This window comes from Tachypleus tridentatus, chromosome 10 (assembly GCF_004210375.1).
Source record: "Tachypleus tridentatus isolate NWPU-2018 chromosome 10, ASM421037v1, whole genome shotgun sequence".
Lineage (NCBI taxonomy): Eukaryota > Metazoa > Arthropoda > Merostomata > Xiphosura > Limulidae > Tachypleus > Tachypleus tridentatus.
Genome location: NC_134834.1, coordinates 179,515,013 through 179,534,137, shown reverse-complemented (window position 1 = coordinate 179,534,137; position 19,125 = coordinate 179,515,013). Strand labels below are relative to the sequence as shown.

General features: G+C 35.0%; 1 protein-coding gene across 3 annotated transcripts in view; it reads right to left on the bottom strand.

Moving 5' to 3' along the window:
• Positions 1 to 17,372, bottom strand: part of LOC143231042 (ecotropic viral integration site 5 ortholog-like) — a 36,090-nt gene extending 18,718 nt beyond the window's left edge. For all 3 annotated transcript variants that reach the window (XM_076465538.1, XM_076465536.1, XM_076465537.1), the window contains exons 1-6: positions 17,018 to 17,372; positions 12,186 to 12,390; positions 9,122 to 9,421; positions 7,155 to 7,280; positions 3,510 to 3,653; positions 3,237 to 3,326 (exon numbers count right to left, since the gene is read on the bottom strand). In XM_076465538.1, the coding sequence (XP_076321653.1) occupies positions 3,237 to 3,326; positions 3,510 to 3,653; positions 7,155 to 7,280; positions 9,122 to 9,421; positions 12,186 to 12,390; positions 17,018 to 17,037 (885 nt within the window). In that variant the 5' untranslated portion in view covers positions 17,038 to 17,372. The remainder of the gene's footprint in view (positions 1 to 3,236; positions 3,327 to 3,509; positions 3,654 to 7,154; positions 7,281 to 9,121; positions 9,422 to 12,185; positions 12,391 to 17,017) is intronic.
• Between the last annotated feature and the right edge of the window lie 1,753 nt (positions 17,373 to 19,125).

The following is a 19,125-nucleotide window of genomic DNA, read 5'->3' as shown; positions in this document are numbered from 1 at the left end:
CGTTTACCTTATGTCACACTTTGTTTATCGTGGCTGTGGTACGATTGTTCAGGTCTCTCTCTAGGTTATCCTAGTGTCTCAATATGATCCATATTCCTTTCGTTTCCAATACCATTATCTACGAAGGATATTTCCGTTTGAAAAGTTCTAAATCCCAATCTGAATACATCTTTATTATTTTACTGTATGATTATTTTATGTGGGAAAGGATGTTTTATGCAGGCTGTTCGTTACGTGACTTGCCAATAAATTGGCACTCAAATTCGTTTTATTATAACTTACTTAACTCTCTGTATGAATACGACATAATCTAATATTATTAAACTGTAAAACATAAAACTGATAAAAGGGTAAGTTTCTTATGAAAATGAAAAAAACTGGTTAAAGTTGATGCTAAGTTCATTCAAAGGTTGCAATAATGATTACAATTATCCTTGTCATAAGGTATTACTTTTTAGGCCTATTATATTTTAACACTACAGATTTTCAAGTAATAAGAGTCTATAATGTTAGTATTTAGAGATTTTCAAGTAATAACAGTGTCTAATGTTAATATTTAGAGATTTTAAAGAGTTAGAAAAGTGTATAATATTAGTTATACAGCTAACTATATTGCTTATTATCCACTGTCGACGACGAGTTTTGCTCAATCCAGAGCTCATCAGACCTACTGAAATACAACAAAGACAGTATTGATCGGAACACTAGTTTATGAGTCATTTATTATGATGTGTATGCCTTTTACGAGCAAAAAATGATTAAAATTATATTTCGCACAAGGCATTAGAATTAGGCCTATTACATTCAAAAGCTAAATTCATTAAAACCAATTTTACTTGACCTCAACAATCTCAGAAGACTGAAATTCATAACTGACAGAATGTCAGTTTGGAGATATACACGTACGCTGCCATATCAAAAGTATCTGGAAAGGAGTTCCGTGTGATCCCTTTCCAAATATGGTGAAAATCATTTGTGACCTGAATAACTTGCTGTTCTACAAGGTATAATCGTTATTGATTAAACACTTTGGCCATTTGATAAAACATGAAAAGGTGTGATCTAATATTTCATATCTATTACTCCAAATGGCCTCAAACATCTTTAATACAATTAACCTCTATGTTCTGGTTGAGTTATTCAGACATCTTGATATTGTTCTCTTAAAAGTAAGCATGGGTCTTATACAGAACTACATATGGCCATATTAATAAATAAAACATACATTATTAACACTGTTACTTGATAACCGCAAATATTTATTTAGGTGTACAGATATTTCACGAGTAGGTCTCATGCGTAACTCGACCATTACCCTTCAAAATCGGTACAACAAAAGTACAGTCAAATCGTTCACCTGCTATCATCCAGAAATATATTTCACCATCAATTTGGCAAATCTTATTACTCTAAAAACTTTTAAAATATTTTTTCATATTTCGAAATTAACAATTTCTACACAAAAAAAAAAAACAGCCAAACATTCATGGAAAACAGGACAAATTCAAATTCAATAGAATATAATCCTTGTTATTTGTTTGCAAATATCTTTCATAGCACTTGTGATATATATTTCTGTAATACTATAAATCACTTTTACACAGACTTAATTTTTTATAACGTTGAAGTACAATTGCATTTCTTATAGTACTATCAAATACACGGCTCTAGTAGATACAGCGTGGTCAAACACTGGGATTATATCACATATTGACTTTTTACTCACACTTAGAGCATCTGGTATTCTCTCTTTTCATAAACTTATTAAGCTTATGATTTTTAAGTATCTTGCACACTCTCCAGCATCTCTAACTCTAACATGTCATGCTTCTGTTTACATTTGGCGCCATATTAAGGCCCACCAATACACACCAATACACCAATACACGCCCAGATGAAGAACAATAATCTCATGCGTAACACACTGATCATCTGAAGTATCAAGTGATTGCATAAACACAATAAATAAACAAAATGCTATCAAATAAACCTGCGAGACAAAGGGTAGAAAAAGGTTATTCCTGGCATTTAAAGAAGCATGATAGTTGGTGCTTGTCACCTAACTAGAGCATTCTTATCAAAGGTCTCTTCGGTCACTGGCTTGGTAGAGTACAACAACAATGAAAAAGAAATGGCTGTCACCAAGAAAAAACTATAATCAACAACCACTGATGACTAAGATAAAAATAGAAATATCGTTCAGGGTTTCAAAGGACACCAAAAGATTATCTCATAACTGACTCATTTAAAAAGTGTTTAAACCAACTGTTATATGTTATATTTCAGCTGCTGAATTCCAGGCTTTCTCAGCAGTGTCTTCAATAAATAAGCTGTAGCAGCAACAACGAGCATATTTATTATTGGAAATCCGTACTCAGTTAGTGAGAAGGTTGTAACTCAAATTACGAGTTTTATTATCGCATATATTATTAACTAATTTATTTTTGACAGTTTAGATGGTTTTTGTCATATCGCATATATTATTAACTAATTTATGTTTGACAGTTTAGATGGTTTTTGTCATAGGTTTATAATATACGCTGAGTGGAAATGTTTCAGTGCCTTGTGAAGTCCTTACGACGCAGAATTTAGGTTTTTCTAACAGAGAAAAATGGTCTAAGCTAATATTAAATAGAAGGTGTAACAAAACTGTACCAGTAATACTGAGGTCCCCCAAAGGATGTCTGGATACTTTGCGTATATCCTACATACGTATATCATGATTGTGCCTAGCCAAAGATTATGTGCGTACGTGTATATTCTGTATTATGCATACTTATATCATTTTTGGGCTTAGCCCTAAACAGTGTATATATGTATATTTTCTGATATCTATAACACTGTTGTGCTTAATCAAAGACAGTATGTGTGTGTTTATATATATATATATATATACATATTTGTGTGTGTATGTATGTGCTTAACTAAAGATAGCGTATGTACATTTAATCTATATTCTGCATTCTCATACTAATTTTGTATTTGGTAATACATATAAGTATGTAGGATAAGATATATAAACTATGTACTATCATAATTGTGTTTTTCCTTTAGGCAATTTAAATAATAATATAATTTTCATTTTATTTTGTTTTAAAACATTTATACGACAAGAAGGAATTTCGTAGGGTACCATTTATTTTATGAAAATGGAGTTTTACATAATTCTCATCAAAAACAATTGAAGAAGATAAAGACAACAATACCATTTGTTAAATACGAAAAATAATACTTACTTTTAACATTCCTTCCATATCTAACTGCAATATATCTTCTTTACAAAACTGTAGTATTGCTACAGATATTCTAAAAATACTTTCCATACCCTGTAAAAAGAGAAACACATTGAACATAATTAAACGATTGGTGATAAAAAGTAAAATAACTAAAGGTGAAAAAGTCAGAAAAGCTGCAGAAAAATTTAAAGTTAATTAAAATTAACAGATATTAAAAATGTATTTTTGTATGTTGAATTATTGGACACACAAGAGCAACCAGACAAGTCTCACCTCAGATAGCAGGAGATCCATGACTCGGCAGGCTAGTTGGAAAGGTAAGGAAGCCGTGAAGACTGTTAAAAACCAAGAAGACGCGTACATTGATGTGTGGAAACTCTGAGATTGAAGATGGATGTGAATTTCGGGTAGAATCTCCTGTACATAAACCAATGAAATCGTAGGAATTAAAAATATCCATCCAAGAATTGATTCACGTGGTTATTTATATTATATAAATAACTACATTATACTGTTTACTTGTATAAACTGCTGGAATTGAAAATATTTGTAACAAGTTTACAGCAAGCCATATTTTAAGGTCAATATCTAAAATCAAGTTACAATGAACACTTTGTTTATTAATTTCCCGCACAGCTACATGAGAGCTATCGGCGTTAATCGCCCCTAATTTAGCAATGTAAGACTAGACTGAAGGCAGCTAGTTAGTCATCACAACCCACCGCCAATTCTTTGGTTACTCTTTTACCAACGAAACGTGGGACTAAGCGTCACATTATAACGCCCCCACGGCTGAAAGAGCGGGCATGTTTGGTGCGACGGGGATTCGAACCCGTGACCCTCATATTAGAAGTCGAACGCCTTAACCCACCTGACCATGCCGGACTACAATGAATAGTTATGTAAAGAAGTTACATGTAATCGTGCCTTGTGACCCACAACTTAGATAGAACGAAAAAGGTCAAGTTTCGGGTTTTATATCAAATGGAATGTAATCTAATTATTGGAATTGTAAAATGGTTCATTTACGTAAGTGTGTTCTTGTAAAAACAAGTTGGATGTGTAAAAACTATGAAAGAATGAATGATATATTTTTATATCATTAATCTTTATACTAAAACCTCATTTATACGTTCGACGCAGTGCTTTCTCACCTGGAATACAAGTTTCACTGAGATATGCATCTCTTTTTAACATAACTATAAATCAGAGGTTGTTCTTCTAGTATTTCAATTAGATTGCATACAGGAGACTTCTTTGTTTCTCGTCATGTTTTCCTACACATAAATCTAGACACCCATAAAGCCCATTTCATTACCATACCAGTATTAATGATTTTCTGTGAGAAGGAAAGACAGACATTCCACGTTACAGATATACTCCTCACTTTCCAGATTCCTGAATGATAAATATCTTCCCCTCTCACAATTTCCAGAGTATTCATTGCAGAAACAATAATCTCAGAAATTACCTGTAATATTAAAGTTTAATATTACTAGATGCTTCAAAACGGTTCACACCATTCTTAGTTACTATTCACTATCAGAGGAGGGCGCTGATCTACTACGTTATTCTCTCTTTAGACATTATGTAATTGTTTAGTTTTTCACACAGATTACTATGGTTCAAGTATTTTTAATTATTATTTTGCTGTTACATTTAAACCAACGAAACGGATGCCTTGGCACTTAAAGATCATTATCCACTTAGTCTAAAGTCAAGGTCAAACTCAGCCTTTTACATTAAATTACACTGCACAACATTTTTTTTTTTTTTACGTTTTGCTTCCTGAAAAGTTTTTACTCATTATGACAGGTACCTGGTGGGTATGCACAAATATAGTTTTGGTTTTGCTTCATCACATAGGAACTCTGAGAAATAGACAGTTAACTGGTTACCGACAATAACGTATTTAATTGCGTTTATGTTTCTAATACGCTATTACGTTAAACATAATTAAAAGTGTTTTGCTCCTGATTTTCGTTTGTATTCAATATCCGGTGCATCACTTTGCAGTGTCCAACAGTAGTCAGCAAGCATTGACGGATTCCAGTTGTCCTGATATCGTTTTTCCATTGTAGCAATGTCCTGGTGAAACTGAAGATTTCGATGAAACGGTACGTGATGGGCAAATTTGGATGTGATTTTCGTGATCAGCAGCCAAAAAATCTATAAGGAACACCCAACAGTGTTCAAGAAGCAAAAGCTTTGTTGTGCAGTGTTATTGCTTTGTCATGTTAATTGAATAATTGTTTTAACACTCATTCAAATTATACACGTCTCTTCAATAACACAGATAGGATCCTGAAACTTTTATATGAAGGACTCAAAACAAATTATTCAACGTATTCAAACTTTGGGTATTCCATTGTTTTTCACAGATGCTGGACACGTTGAATAAAAAGATAACAACGTATAGTTCGTATTTTTATAGATTCATATCTCTCGGAAATAAGGCACTCGACTCGTAATCCGAAGGTCGTGAGTTTGAATCCCCCTCACACCAAACATGCTCGCTCTTTCAACCGTGGGGGCGCTAGAAAGTGACGATTAGTCACACTATTCATTGGTAAAAGAGTAGCCCAAGAGTTTGCGGTGGGTGGTGAGGACTGGCTGCTTTTCCTATGATCTTATACTGTTAAATTAGCGACGTCTAGCGCAGATAGCCCTGTGGGAAAATTCGAAACAAACAAATATTGTTGATCTTTTTTCTATAAATCCTGATGAAGGTTTCTGTGTTATATCCAATTATTTACGATAATCTAATGAAACAAGATCTCTTATCTTGGTGTGGTCTTTATTATGATTCATATTTATTATGTCTAATACAATATTTTTCTTCTGTATTATGACAACGCAGGAAGATTGTATGATCATAATACTAGGTTAAGTCAGTGGCGTTGTGCAAACCTCCTAGGCCCCACTGTATGTCTTTTGTTTTTCTTCTCTCTGTTTACCCAAACTAATTCTGTTTGATTTCACGTTAAACAGAACAAAATCAGCAGGACCATAACAAAGAACCGGTTTGCTGGTTTATTTGTTTAATTTCGTGCAAAGCTAAACGATGATTAACCATGCTAGCCATCTCTAATTTAACGATGAAAGACTAGAGGAAAGGCAGTTAGTCATCGCCACCCACTGCCAATTCTTAGGGTACTCTTTTACAAATGAAAAGTGAGAAAGACTGTCACATAATAATGCCCCCAAGACTGAAAAGGTGAACAGGTTTGGTGAACTGCAATATGAACTCGCAATCCTCAGCTTGGAAGACGAGCGCTCTAACCACCTGACCATACTGGGTGGTGCTCAGACATATCTGTGTGTCTTTAACTTAAATGCACCCAAAATATTAGGTGCTTGTGGAAGGTTTCTGTGTTTGAAATCGGTGATTTAGGTTGGAGTATTCAATTAGCATTTCAATTATTGATAGGTGAAAATAAAAAAAGTGAATTATATTCAAATATATTTGGATTTGTGAATTGGAATATAAAGATTAGTTTATTCTGCATAAATACTGTTCTATAAAACAATAATTTTATTGGTTGTAAATGAAACGAAAAAACTAGTTGCAAGGGGCAGGGCTAAGGTGTCAGGTTATATTCATTTTAACCACATCGCTAGATAATAATTCATAGGTATGTTTGATTAAAAAATAAGTTGTGTCCTCTGACGCAAATGTCAGAGGACATAACTTAACTTAAAGGTCATCACCAGAGGGCATTCAATACACTTTCTGTTTTCAATGTAATTTACTTTTAACCTTAAAGACTGGTGATTAAAACAACAATAGTAAAATGAAGAAGATATAAGGATAAATTGATACTTCTAATGATATCTGTTCTTCAAATATCCATACTGGCTAACTCGTTATAAGTATAGATTATACAGTCCCTTATATTATACATAATATACTCCTACCTGGACCATATTCTCTAGCTGGTACATACAGAGGCCTAGTTCAGCCATTGTAGGTTTGTACATTTCTCTCAGTCTGTAGTCTTCCATTAATCTCACCATGACAGTAAAAGCTTCTTCTTCTGGCATCTAGATATAATAGTTGGATGCTCACAATTATCCAACTTCACTAAACAAGCATATTTGTTAATCTTTGATTATTCAACAGTTATACTTTAACTTTAATTACTGTTTCTGAGAGTTAACTAAGCTAAGTTGTTATGGCTATATGCGTGTATTTTAAACAAATACAGATAAATGTACTCTGCCTTCTTTAACCTCATATCTTTATGTATAAAAAGTGATTATTCCGGTCACCAACTGTTTCTTTTGATGACGAAAGCTTATTTTAAATATAAGTAAAATAAAAAGTTCACAAAAATAAAATAAATAGAAATGTAAAAAAAAAAACGTGTTTGAATACGTCAGTCTTACCACTTGTATTTATTTTTAACAATCACTATAACCTCTAGCTTACACATAAAACAGTCTTAGTAAGTATACTGCCTGGCACATCCGGTAGTTAAGTCGCTCAAACCGTAATCGGAGGTTTGCGTGTTCGATTCCTCGTCGTACCAAACATGCTTGCCATGCCAGCTGAGGGGCATTATATATGGATGAATCTTCACCAAAATTGGTGTGAAGCCTTATTAGGTCCATGCAGGAGTACAAATTTTCAGTTCTGTGTTTTTATGGGCGTTTTTTACCACTACTTCGCCCCCCCCTTCAGTTATACAGTGGTTTGGGGATTCATTTGGTCTATGGGGAGATACGTACACATTTTCAGTTTTGTATTTTATGGTTTTATGAGCGTTTTTGCCTTTTATTCCACTACTCTACCCTTTGAAGATAGATCTTTACTAAATTATTCAATTTCTTGAAAATCCGTAAAGGATTAGATAAAAAATGTAGTGTGAAAAATATAAAAGGCCTAATATAGCATCTGATGATAAGTATAATTCATTATATTTGAAACATATCTTACTTACAGGATGTTTTATATCTCTTAGCTCTTTGAAAGTATTTTTAATACTTCAGATCAAAAAGGAATTAAATGCCAAAACACTTTTGTTTTATGTTTCACATGTATAAGGACCACTGAAATGGGCATTTGTATAACTAGCGAGTACAAAACGTTAGGGGGCCTTGCATGGCCTAGCGCGTTAAGGCGTGCGCTTCGTAATCTGAGGGTCGCGGGTTCGCGCCCGAGTCGCGCCAAACATGCTCGCCCTCCCAGCCGTGGGGGCGTTATAATGTGACGGTCAATCCCACTTTCGTTGGTAAAAGAGTAGCCCAAGAGTTGGCGGTGGGTGGTGATGACTAGCTGCCTTCCCTCTAGTCTTACACTGCTAAATTAGGGACGGCTAGCACAGATAGCCCTCGAGTAGCTTTGTGCGAAATTCCAAAACAAACAAACAAACAAACAAAACGTTAGATATTCACACTACTTACTTAAGCTGTTTCTGGTTGCCATGGTGCAGTATTACGCTAGGGTTTCCATAGTTTCTATTTAAAAAAAAACGTTTGGTCTGAATTTCGCGCAAAGCTACACGAGGGCTATCTGCGCTAGTCATCCATAATTTAGCAGTGTAAGATGTAAGGCTAAAGGGCAGGCAACTAATCACCACCACCCACCGCCAAATCGTGAGCTACTCTTTTACCAAATAATAGAAGGATTGACCGTTACGTTATAACGCCCCCACGCTTGAAAGAGCGAACATGTTTGACGCTACGGGGATTCGAAATTGCCATCCTCAGATTTCGAGTCGGGTGCCCTAACCACCTGGCCATAAATAAATAAAAAAGTAATCGAGAGATACGGTATAAAAGTTTAAGTATTTGTAACTGAATATCCGGATTTACACATTCACACTTTGTTCAATGTTTTCAACAAGGAATGTAATACTGTTTTCTTATTACTATTCACTTACCTGCAATAATAACAATCCAACAATAAAAGCAGTTCCTTGACAATAACCCACTTCTCTGTCGTGAAGAGAATACGCTTTCATAACGTTAAAAAGGCTCTGTTGACCCGGTCCATCCTTCTCTTGAAAGAATTCGTGTTCTGGGTACGTTCTGGCTATGTCTCGCCTAATAACTTTCTCACACGGTGAAGAACTATTGAGATATTCGGCGTACTTGTCCTTAGCTGGACAAGCTTGGGCGTTACATAAACGTTGCCAGACGGTACCACGGAAATTATGCGGTATACCCTTCCTAATCAAGTCCTGTAAAAAACAAAATAGTGGTACTCTGTGGTAAACTTTTATTTACAGTCGATTAAACAGTCAATTAATAATTACAACATAAAATCCATTCAGTGAATTGAGATTTTCAATCTGTTTGTTTGTTTGGAATTTCGCACAAAGCTACTCGAGGGCTATCTGTGCTAGCCGTCCCTAATTTAGCAATGTAAGACTAGAGGGAAGGCAGCTAGTCATCACCACCCACCGCCAACTCTTGGGCTACTCTTTTACCAATGAATAGTGGGATTGACTGTCATATTATAACGCTCCCACGGCTAAAAGGGCGAGCATGTTTGGCGCGACGAGGATGCGAACCCGCGACCCTCAGATTACGAGTCGCACGCCTTAACACGCTTGGCCATGCCGGGCCCTTTTCAATCTGAACTTTTGACAAATGGCCATAAGAGCAGCGTTTAAGATTTAGCTATAGATTTGCCCAAGTTTGAACTCCCGAAGAGAGAGATGGTAGGTAACCGGTAGTATACGCCGCCACGGAATATTAAGTTAGATAGTTACTTTTATAATGCGATCACAGTTGAAAATGCGGAATGTGTTCAATATCATTTAAATCTCTAACTCTGGACCGTTTAATTTGCAGCATAATGCGCCACCTGGCTACACTCAGACTGATCCTTTAAAGATCCGCCTTCCTCACTGTTTTTATCTTAAGCAAAGGAAACAAGTAATTCTGAACAAAGCTAGGAGACGATTTAATGAAACATAAATAACTGAGTTTTATTTAGGAACAAAGAAAAACAACTCAAACACGAGTAGCTCGTAAAATCATTGTTTTATGAAGCCTAAATCCAGTTTTGATTCACTAAGGTCGCCTACCTCTTCATCACTTTAACACAAACTTCATCTTTGAGCAACTGCGGAATTGCATACAAAAAAAAAAAAGACAATAGCTAGAAACTAGGTTTTGATATCCGTCGTGGGCAGAGCACAGATAGCTTATTGTGGCTTGGTTTGTTTTGAATTTCGCGCAAAGCTACGCGAGGACTAGCCATTCCTAATTTAGCAGTGTAAGACTGCGGGGAAGACAGCTAGTCATTACCACTCACCCTAACTCTTGAGCTACTCTTTTACTAACGAATAGTGGGATTGACCGTCACGTAATAACGCCCCCACGGCTGAAAGGGGCGAGCATGTTTGGTGTGACAGGGATTCGAACCCCCGATCCACGGATTACGAATCTAGTGTCTTAACAACATGGCCATGCCGGGCCAGCTTACTGTGTAACTTTGTACTTAACTTCAAACAAACACATTTTAAAATAAGGCTAAAGTAACAAAATAAAAATCCCACTATCCTGTTTACACAACATAGTACCTTATACAAAGGATGACCTAAAATTATCTTTAAGTTTAATTAAAAAGATATAACCATGCAGCTTTCAACATATTGTAGTTCAGCTCAAACAGTTTCTACTTGTATACCACCAGTGATTGTCAGCACTTCTAACTGATATTCGATTTTAGTTCACATCCGCTGCAACATGTTCACAGTTACAGTAGCAATGACATCCGTCATCCGTTTTTACTTGACGAAGTTTGATATAGGTGTGTGATACACGATGTCCTTAGCATACACCCAAAGTGAGAAATCTAGTAGAGCGATGTCTGGCGAACATGGAAACATCGATTTTATCCACCCTAACCAATCCATTGCATCGAATCTCTTCTTACACGATAACCATTTTACGAAGTAATGCTTCTCACTGCATTGTAAAACAAAACATGACAATACAAACTGTTTGACTTCGGGTACAAGGTGTACTGCATGATTGCATTGCTTTAGTTATTAAATTTTAAAATAGAAAAGACAATTTTGAGCCTCCCTGTATTCTACAGTTGAAATTGTCATGCATTAGTGTCTCTAGTAGCATTTTTAAATATCTACTTCACGTTTCGTTTGAAACTACGGCTAAAGATTCTGCATCCCTTATTTTGAAATTCCATGAAGAAGGTTTGTTCCATTGTTAAGCACAAAGCTACATAATGAACTATTTGTGCTGTGCTCACCACAGGCATGACAACCCGGTTTTTAGCGTTAAAAGGCTTCATATTTGTCGCTGGCCCACTGACGGACTGAAGCTATACATTGGTATTAAATTTAGAAACGTAATTATTTCGGATAGTTCAATATTACTTCTTGGTGATATTTACAGGAATTCGCGAAGCAGAAACGTCTTGAAGAATATCCTTTTATATATTTTATAGCATTGTGTTTGATTACACCTGTAAAAGTTCTTTTCTGTATGATACCTTCTTCTGTAAAGCCTTAATAGAATAGATATTTATTTTTCAAATGACTGAACTCCCAAAAAAACAAAATGTTTCTTAGAACATCCTTTACCTTCACATAAGAATTTTTATTTACAAAATATTTTTTAAAACATTCTTTACCTTCACATAAGAATTTTTCTTTACAAATTCTTTATAGAACATCCTTTACCTTCACATAAGAATTTTTCTTTACAAAATGCTTCTTAGATCATCCTTTACCTTCACATAAGAATTTCTTTTACAAAATGTTTTTAGAGCATCCTTTACCTTCACATAAGAATTTTTATTTACAAAATATTTTTAAAACATTCTTTACCTTCACATAAGAATTTTTCTTTTCAAATTGTTTATAGAACATTACCTTCACATAAAATTTTTCTTTACAAAATGCTTCTTAGATCATCCTTTACCTTCACATAAGAATTTCGTTTACAAAATGTTTTTAGAACATTCTTTACCTTCACATAAGAATATTTCTTTTTGATAAAATAATCCCATTCATTGACTACTTGATCCCAAATCATCCAAACATCTTGATGATCGTCCACAGTTGGACTATGTTGGCTGTTGCCAGAGTTCAATGACAGCTGACTTCCACCGGAGGACTTTTTGGAATATGTTGAAGACAAGGAGCTCAGAGATCTAGAATCAGGTTCGTTTAATCTGAAATATTACGAGAAACGACGAATAACATACATTGTGAACAGAAACCACAGGCGCACGAATTTTCCACCAAATATATACAAAACAAAACATGATAACAGTCAAACATTTTCATTTATATTTTGCGAGAAACATGGCACATACCTTTCTAAAACCCATAAAAGTGGCACTGCAAAGAAAATATTCACAAAACGCTGTTTATTCTAGTACTACGTCAGTGTTATGTGTTTATGTATTGTTTACGTTCCGGCTTTATCACGTTCCTCCTCGTTTTCACAACATACTTGTGACGTCATGGATAAAACATGTGTTGTTGATGATGGTTTCTGTGCTCAGTTTCATATAAATGTACATTTTTCGCTTTTTGTAATAAATGCTTCTGACACTGGTTTGATAAAGTATCTGGTGTTACAGGTTTGATGAATAATCTGATGCTACTAGTTTGATAACCCCCAGTGGTACAGCAGTATATTTGCGAACTTACAACGCTAGAAATCGGATTTAGATACCCGTGGGTGGTAAAGCTAGTCCATTTTGTAGCTTTGTGTTTAACTTCAAAGAAACAAACAAATACTAGTTTAATATACTGCGTGCTGCTATTTTTTTTAAATTATAAGGCATAACTGGTTTGATAAATTATCTGATGTTACTGGTTTGATATATTATGTAACGTTACTGGTTTGATATATTATGTAATGTTACTGGTTTGATATATTATGTAACGTTACTGGTTTGACAAATAACCTGGTGTTACTCATTAGTTACATTGACTGATGTCACTAGTTTAATATATTAACTGGTGTCCACTCTCACTGTAGTTTTTTCTCCCCTGTTCACCGTATATGATACCCATTACAAACCCATTAGGGGGCTGTTATCATTTTCTGTTATTCTTAATTTATCAGTTTAAGTAATTGTTTGCATTCGTCTTGTATATTGAGTTCCGGTACAAATAACAGCCTGTTGCCAGATTAGGTGTTGATTTGGGAAGTTTCACTGAAGATTTCCTGAAACGGAAACTGTCGAAATAATTCTCTAGAATAGTCTATATGGAATGACGTGATTCAATTTCACCTCGTTTTATTATATGACATGATTCAATTTCACCTCATTTTATTATAAGACATGATTCAATTTCACCTCATTTTATTATATGACATGATTCAATATCACCTCATTTTATTATAAGACATGATTCAACTTCATTTCGTTTTATTACATGACATGATTCAATTTCACCTTGTTTTATTATATGACATGATTCAAATTCACCTCATTTTATTATATGACATGATTCAATTTCACCTCGTTTTATTATATGACATGATTCAATTTCACCTTGTTTTATTATATGACATGATTCAATTTAACCTCGTTTTATTATATGACATGATTCAATTTCACCTCATTTTATTATATCATAGATAATGAAAAGATTGGAAACGTCTAAATGATTGTCAACAAAACATGGCAGAACGTGACCTAATAGTCCGCATGTCTTGAAAAGTCCAAGAACCGAGACGTGATATTGCCAAAAATAGTTTGCATTTTCAGCTATGGGCGTATCATAGAACTCTTATTCAATCTTGTTACTCAATTCAAAAGACTGGACAAAGCCCTTGTGGCATTAGATGCTGCTGGTTGATTAGACACCTTCAAAAAGAAATACAAATTGTCACTATTATATCTGAATCATAAATATGTTTTATGTGACCATTACCTACTCTTCCCATAAGCGATCAATATTCAGTAGCATCACTCTAGTTGAGAATTTCAAACATTATGCAGTTTTGATACATTCTGTTCCACCACAGCTTCATATCAGTTGTGTTTCTCACGTGACTTACAGACTTGCATATTCAAAATCGCCTTAATATAACGCATCCAACCACCTCTCGTTCTGTGTGTATGTATATTTACATACATGACAAACCGTTGTCTATTCAACAAAGAAATATGGAAGAGTGAACTGGCTTCCTGTTAATTTATCAGTTTGTCAAGTCATTGGAGCTGATGAATAGATCATGAAATGTAACAAATATTACATGCTACTGCGTCAAAAGTTTTTTTTATACACACAATAGATTCCATGATGACGCTTATTGTTCCTAAAGATAAAAAAAAAATATTTGTTTTAACATCAGATATGTTTCTGGATTTTTCGTTTGTGTTTTGTATTTCGCGCAAAGCTACACGAGGGCTATCTGCGCTAGCCGTCCCTATTTTAGCAGTGTAAAACTAGAGGAAAGGCAGCTAGTCATCACCACCCACCGCCAACTCTTGGGACTCTTTTACCAACGAATAGTGACATTGACCGACACATTATAACGCCCCCACGGCTGAAAGGGCGAGCATGTTTGGTGCGACGGGGTTTCGAATCATCGACCTTCGAGCGCCTCAACCACCTGGCCATGTCTTAGGATTTGAAGGCTATAATCGTTTTCAGAAACACAACGTAATCCAACTGTGAGCTCTATGTTCTTCCCATTGACTTAACGACGCATAGGATTAGAAATTTCTAAACGTTGACAATACAGATTTGGAAATAAAAAACAACACAAACATATTTAAACTTTGAAAAGAATGAATGCCAAGCTGTTAAATAAGAATGAGTGAGAAAAAATGTTATTCTAAATTCTACAAATGCTACAAAATTCTGTATTATGATTGTACTAAATTATACAGATTGTTGTTTGTTTTGAATTAAGCACAAAGCTACACAATGGGCTATCTGTGCTCTGCCCACCACGGGTATCGAAACCTGGTTTTTAGCGTTGTAAGTCCTCAGATATACCGCTGAGCCACTGGAGGGCGCTTTATACAGAGAATGCTTTAGAATATCGATAATGTTCAGCAGTTATATAAAAATAGGGAAACACTTTCTTCACCATACAAGCACAGTACCAATGTTCATATGTCTAGTAATTATGATTTAAAATATTTCGTCATAGTAAGAGTTTATGGTGAACATTTTGTTACATTCAGCAGACACATAGATCAGTTTGAAAGATTTAAAATTTTTTCAAATTAAAATAATACTTATTTAAACCTACTCGAACTCTTTCCTATTGTTGTTTTTTATCTTATTTTTATCGAATGGAATAACTGAATATTCATTTACTTAAATTAGTAAAGAGAGTAGAGCGTTTGCATATTTGTTTTAGTATAGAAAAAATCCCCGTGTCAAAGTAGCCTAGGTCCGACATGGCCAGGTAGGATAAGGCTTTCGACTCGTAATCTGAGGGTCGCGGGTTCGCATCCCCGTCACACCAAACATGCTCGCCCTTTCAGCCGTGGGGGCGATATAATGTTCGGTCAATCCCACTATTCGTTGGTATCCCAAGAATTGGCGGTGGGTGGTGATGACTAGCTGCCTTCCCTCTAGTCTTACACTGCTAAATTAGAGACGGCTAGCACAGATAGTCCTCGTGTAGCTTTGCGCAAAATTCAAAACAAACAAATTGTGCTTTCACAATGTGCACTGATGTGTATGGTATATTATTGAGCAAGTAGAAAAGTTACACAGAAGGTTAAATGATACTATTGTTCTACAAGGCATAAATGGTAACGCAATTAAGGTAACACTAAACATATAAATGATTTAGGAGTGACCATTTAGTACAACGTGCGGGAAATTTCATGTTTAGCTGATGTTTTCTGAGCTATTCAAACAGTCTTGTGACATGGTCGAATGCAAGTAAGTCTTCATTCATTTCAAACGTAATAATATTCTCCTTTTATAATGTTACAGTTATAGAAACAGTAACAAAAATATACTTAATTCAAGGTTAAGTTTTGGACACAGATCTAAAAACAGTTACAGTAGTGATGACACCGTTATCCTGGTCTTTACTTCGTGATTTTGATATAAGTATGTGATACACGATGTCCTTAACATGCCCCCAGTGAAACAAATGTAGTAGAGAAATGTCTGTAGAACGCCGAGGCCATGAATCAGCTCACCTCGACCAATCCATCGCATCGAGCCTCTTTTTACACGGTAGCCATTTTATGAAATAACGCTAATCACTGCAGAGTAAAACAAAACATAACAATAAAAACTGTTTGAGTCAGGCTGTAAGATGTAATTTCTAAAGGCGAACTGGAGATAGCAGCTAGAAAAGCATTTACAGTCGAGCAAATATTGAGATTCAGTTCAACACAACCAATACTATCCATTTGTAAATGTTTGTACCTTGTTCATCTATCTGATACTAAAAACGAAAGGCAACAAATTATAGAAAATTTTAATCTGAGAAAACTTTTCATTCAGGCCAGTTGTAGCCTCATCAACTAGATGAAAGTGAAGCTCTTACTTAAGTTGTAGCCTCATCAACTAGATGAAAGGGAAGCTCTTACTTAAGCCTTTCTTGTGGAGTTTTGACAATATCATCTGGACATTCTGTTCTGGAAATGTCATATCATTGTCCAGTTTGATCTGATGAAAACATTGGGTAAATTTCATTTTTAACTTGTAACAACACTAACTCATCTAATATTGTGACTCTCATTTGTTTATCTACATGTAGTGTTCATAAAGTGCATTGACAGGCATACGTTTGATCTAGACGTGATTTAGGTTATAGCAAAATAAATAGATAAAAACATAAACACACATGCACCTCACCGTTTCATTTCTGTCCTCATGGTTGAACTGTTTCCATTCTGGTTTCTACTTACATTCAAGGTTTATGTGATTTAAATTTCCTGGTTTCAATCCTCTGCGGCATGATACCATTTACCTGATATTTTGCATTCAACAATATTGTTAATATTAAATGAATCCAACAACTGAAAATCACAGCTAGCTAACTGGTGCACCATTAGTTTTAAAGGAATTAGAAAACTACAATTAATTACATTTTACTGGTATATCTCTAGTTTTAATGCAGTTCGGCAACTAAAAATTACATATTACCGATGTTTGCTAAGCGCAAAACCGATTGTACAAAATATTGAACTGCAATATTATTTCGTTGTAGAGCACGTAACATTTGTCGCAGCCAATGCGCATTTTTGTTTGTTACGTTTCCTTGGAGATGAATGTTTAACGAGAAGAGAAAATATGATCGATAAACCAATCAATAAAATGTCCCGTGCCTGTCACTGGGATGGTTAGGTGATCTTAAAAGTAAAGCGGTGCAACGGGCTATCCATTCTGTGCCCACAACAGGTATCGAAGCCCGGTTGTTAGTGTATTAAGCCTACACACTTAGCGCCGAGCCTTGTCATTTAAAATTTCTTTAAAATGTCACGCGTCCATACTACTTTCGAGTACTAGCGTTACTGAATGGCATGATCAGATAAATATTTCACACAAAATTCACTGTTCGATCGCTGCTGTCTACAAAGCAAAGAAAGCCCAATGTGCCACTTTGTGCTTAATAATAAACACATGAAATCGTCCCCTATAACTATATTCACTATATCCTAACTAAACTTTTGTAATTTGGCCATAGTTTTAATAAAGCAAAATTCAGAAGGTATAAAACCGTCAATGAGTAGCTGCTACTAAAGTCTTCCTCAAAAGCAATTTAGTTGTCTTTCTGGAGTGAGTGAGACGGGAATTAGTATTCCTTCTTATCATTATTCAAGTATCAATAATTTGTTATGTTCATGATAGCCATCTTACTGAATTACTTCAACGAACTTCCAAATTACGTTTTACTGAATAAACTTTCTATCTGAAATATATCGGTGTAAAATAGCAACTGTAACATCATTAAATAACATTATTTGAAATTAAACTACAACCCGAGCGTAGTTTTCAAATTACCCACAATAACACCGGTCAGACGGTTGGGGTGCTCGACTTGTAATCTGAGGGTCGCAGGTTCAAATCCCCGTCACACCAAACATGCTCGCTCTTTCAGCCGTGAGGGCGTTATAATGTAACGATTAGTCCTACAATTCGATGGTAAAAGAGTAGCCCAAGAGTTGGCGGTGGGTGGTGATGACAAGCTGCTTTCCCTCTAGTCTTACAATGCTAAATTAGGGACAGCTACAGATAGTCAGCTTTATGCGAAATTACAAAAAAAAAACAAATAAACGCAGAATAACGAAAACTTAACGTGCAACGTATCAATCTACGCAAGCCTTTTAATTCAGAGTGCAATACTGATTTAAGTTGTTACACTGTGAACAAAACCAGCTTTTTTCACGTTGATGAAATAAAACGTCCTTTGACTCTAAATTAAAATCATGCTTATCATGAATATCTTACTTAGTCGTTTCTTAAGGTAAATAAGAAACTTAAAACTGGGCATGGCTAATAGAAGATAGTCTTATTTGTAAAAATAATTCTTAAAAAAATTGTATCAGTCTCGTGAGATCAAGTTTTAGGCCATTTTAATATTACATCTGATAATACAAACTAGACAATATTTTAATTTCAAAAGTTCAACCTTTCGCTAAAGCTTTTGTCACGAAGAACTATAGCTAAACTGTGGAAAAATTATTTTGACCTAAATCGCACAAATGAGGGTAGTCTACGTATAGAGGATAAAGATCGAAAACAGTAATCATTAGTTATATGCACGATGTACATGTAATTGTGAGAATGTACTCTGTTTCGGTACATTTTGCACGCTCAACATCCCTGGAAAAAATGAACATTCTTTTGTCTGAAGATTCTTTGATTTACTGCTTAAGATATCGTATCTCCTTGGGTTATAATTGAGAACCAGGTGCGTAACCAATACTACAGAGAAAGTATTTTTGTTTTTCTTATTTCGA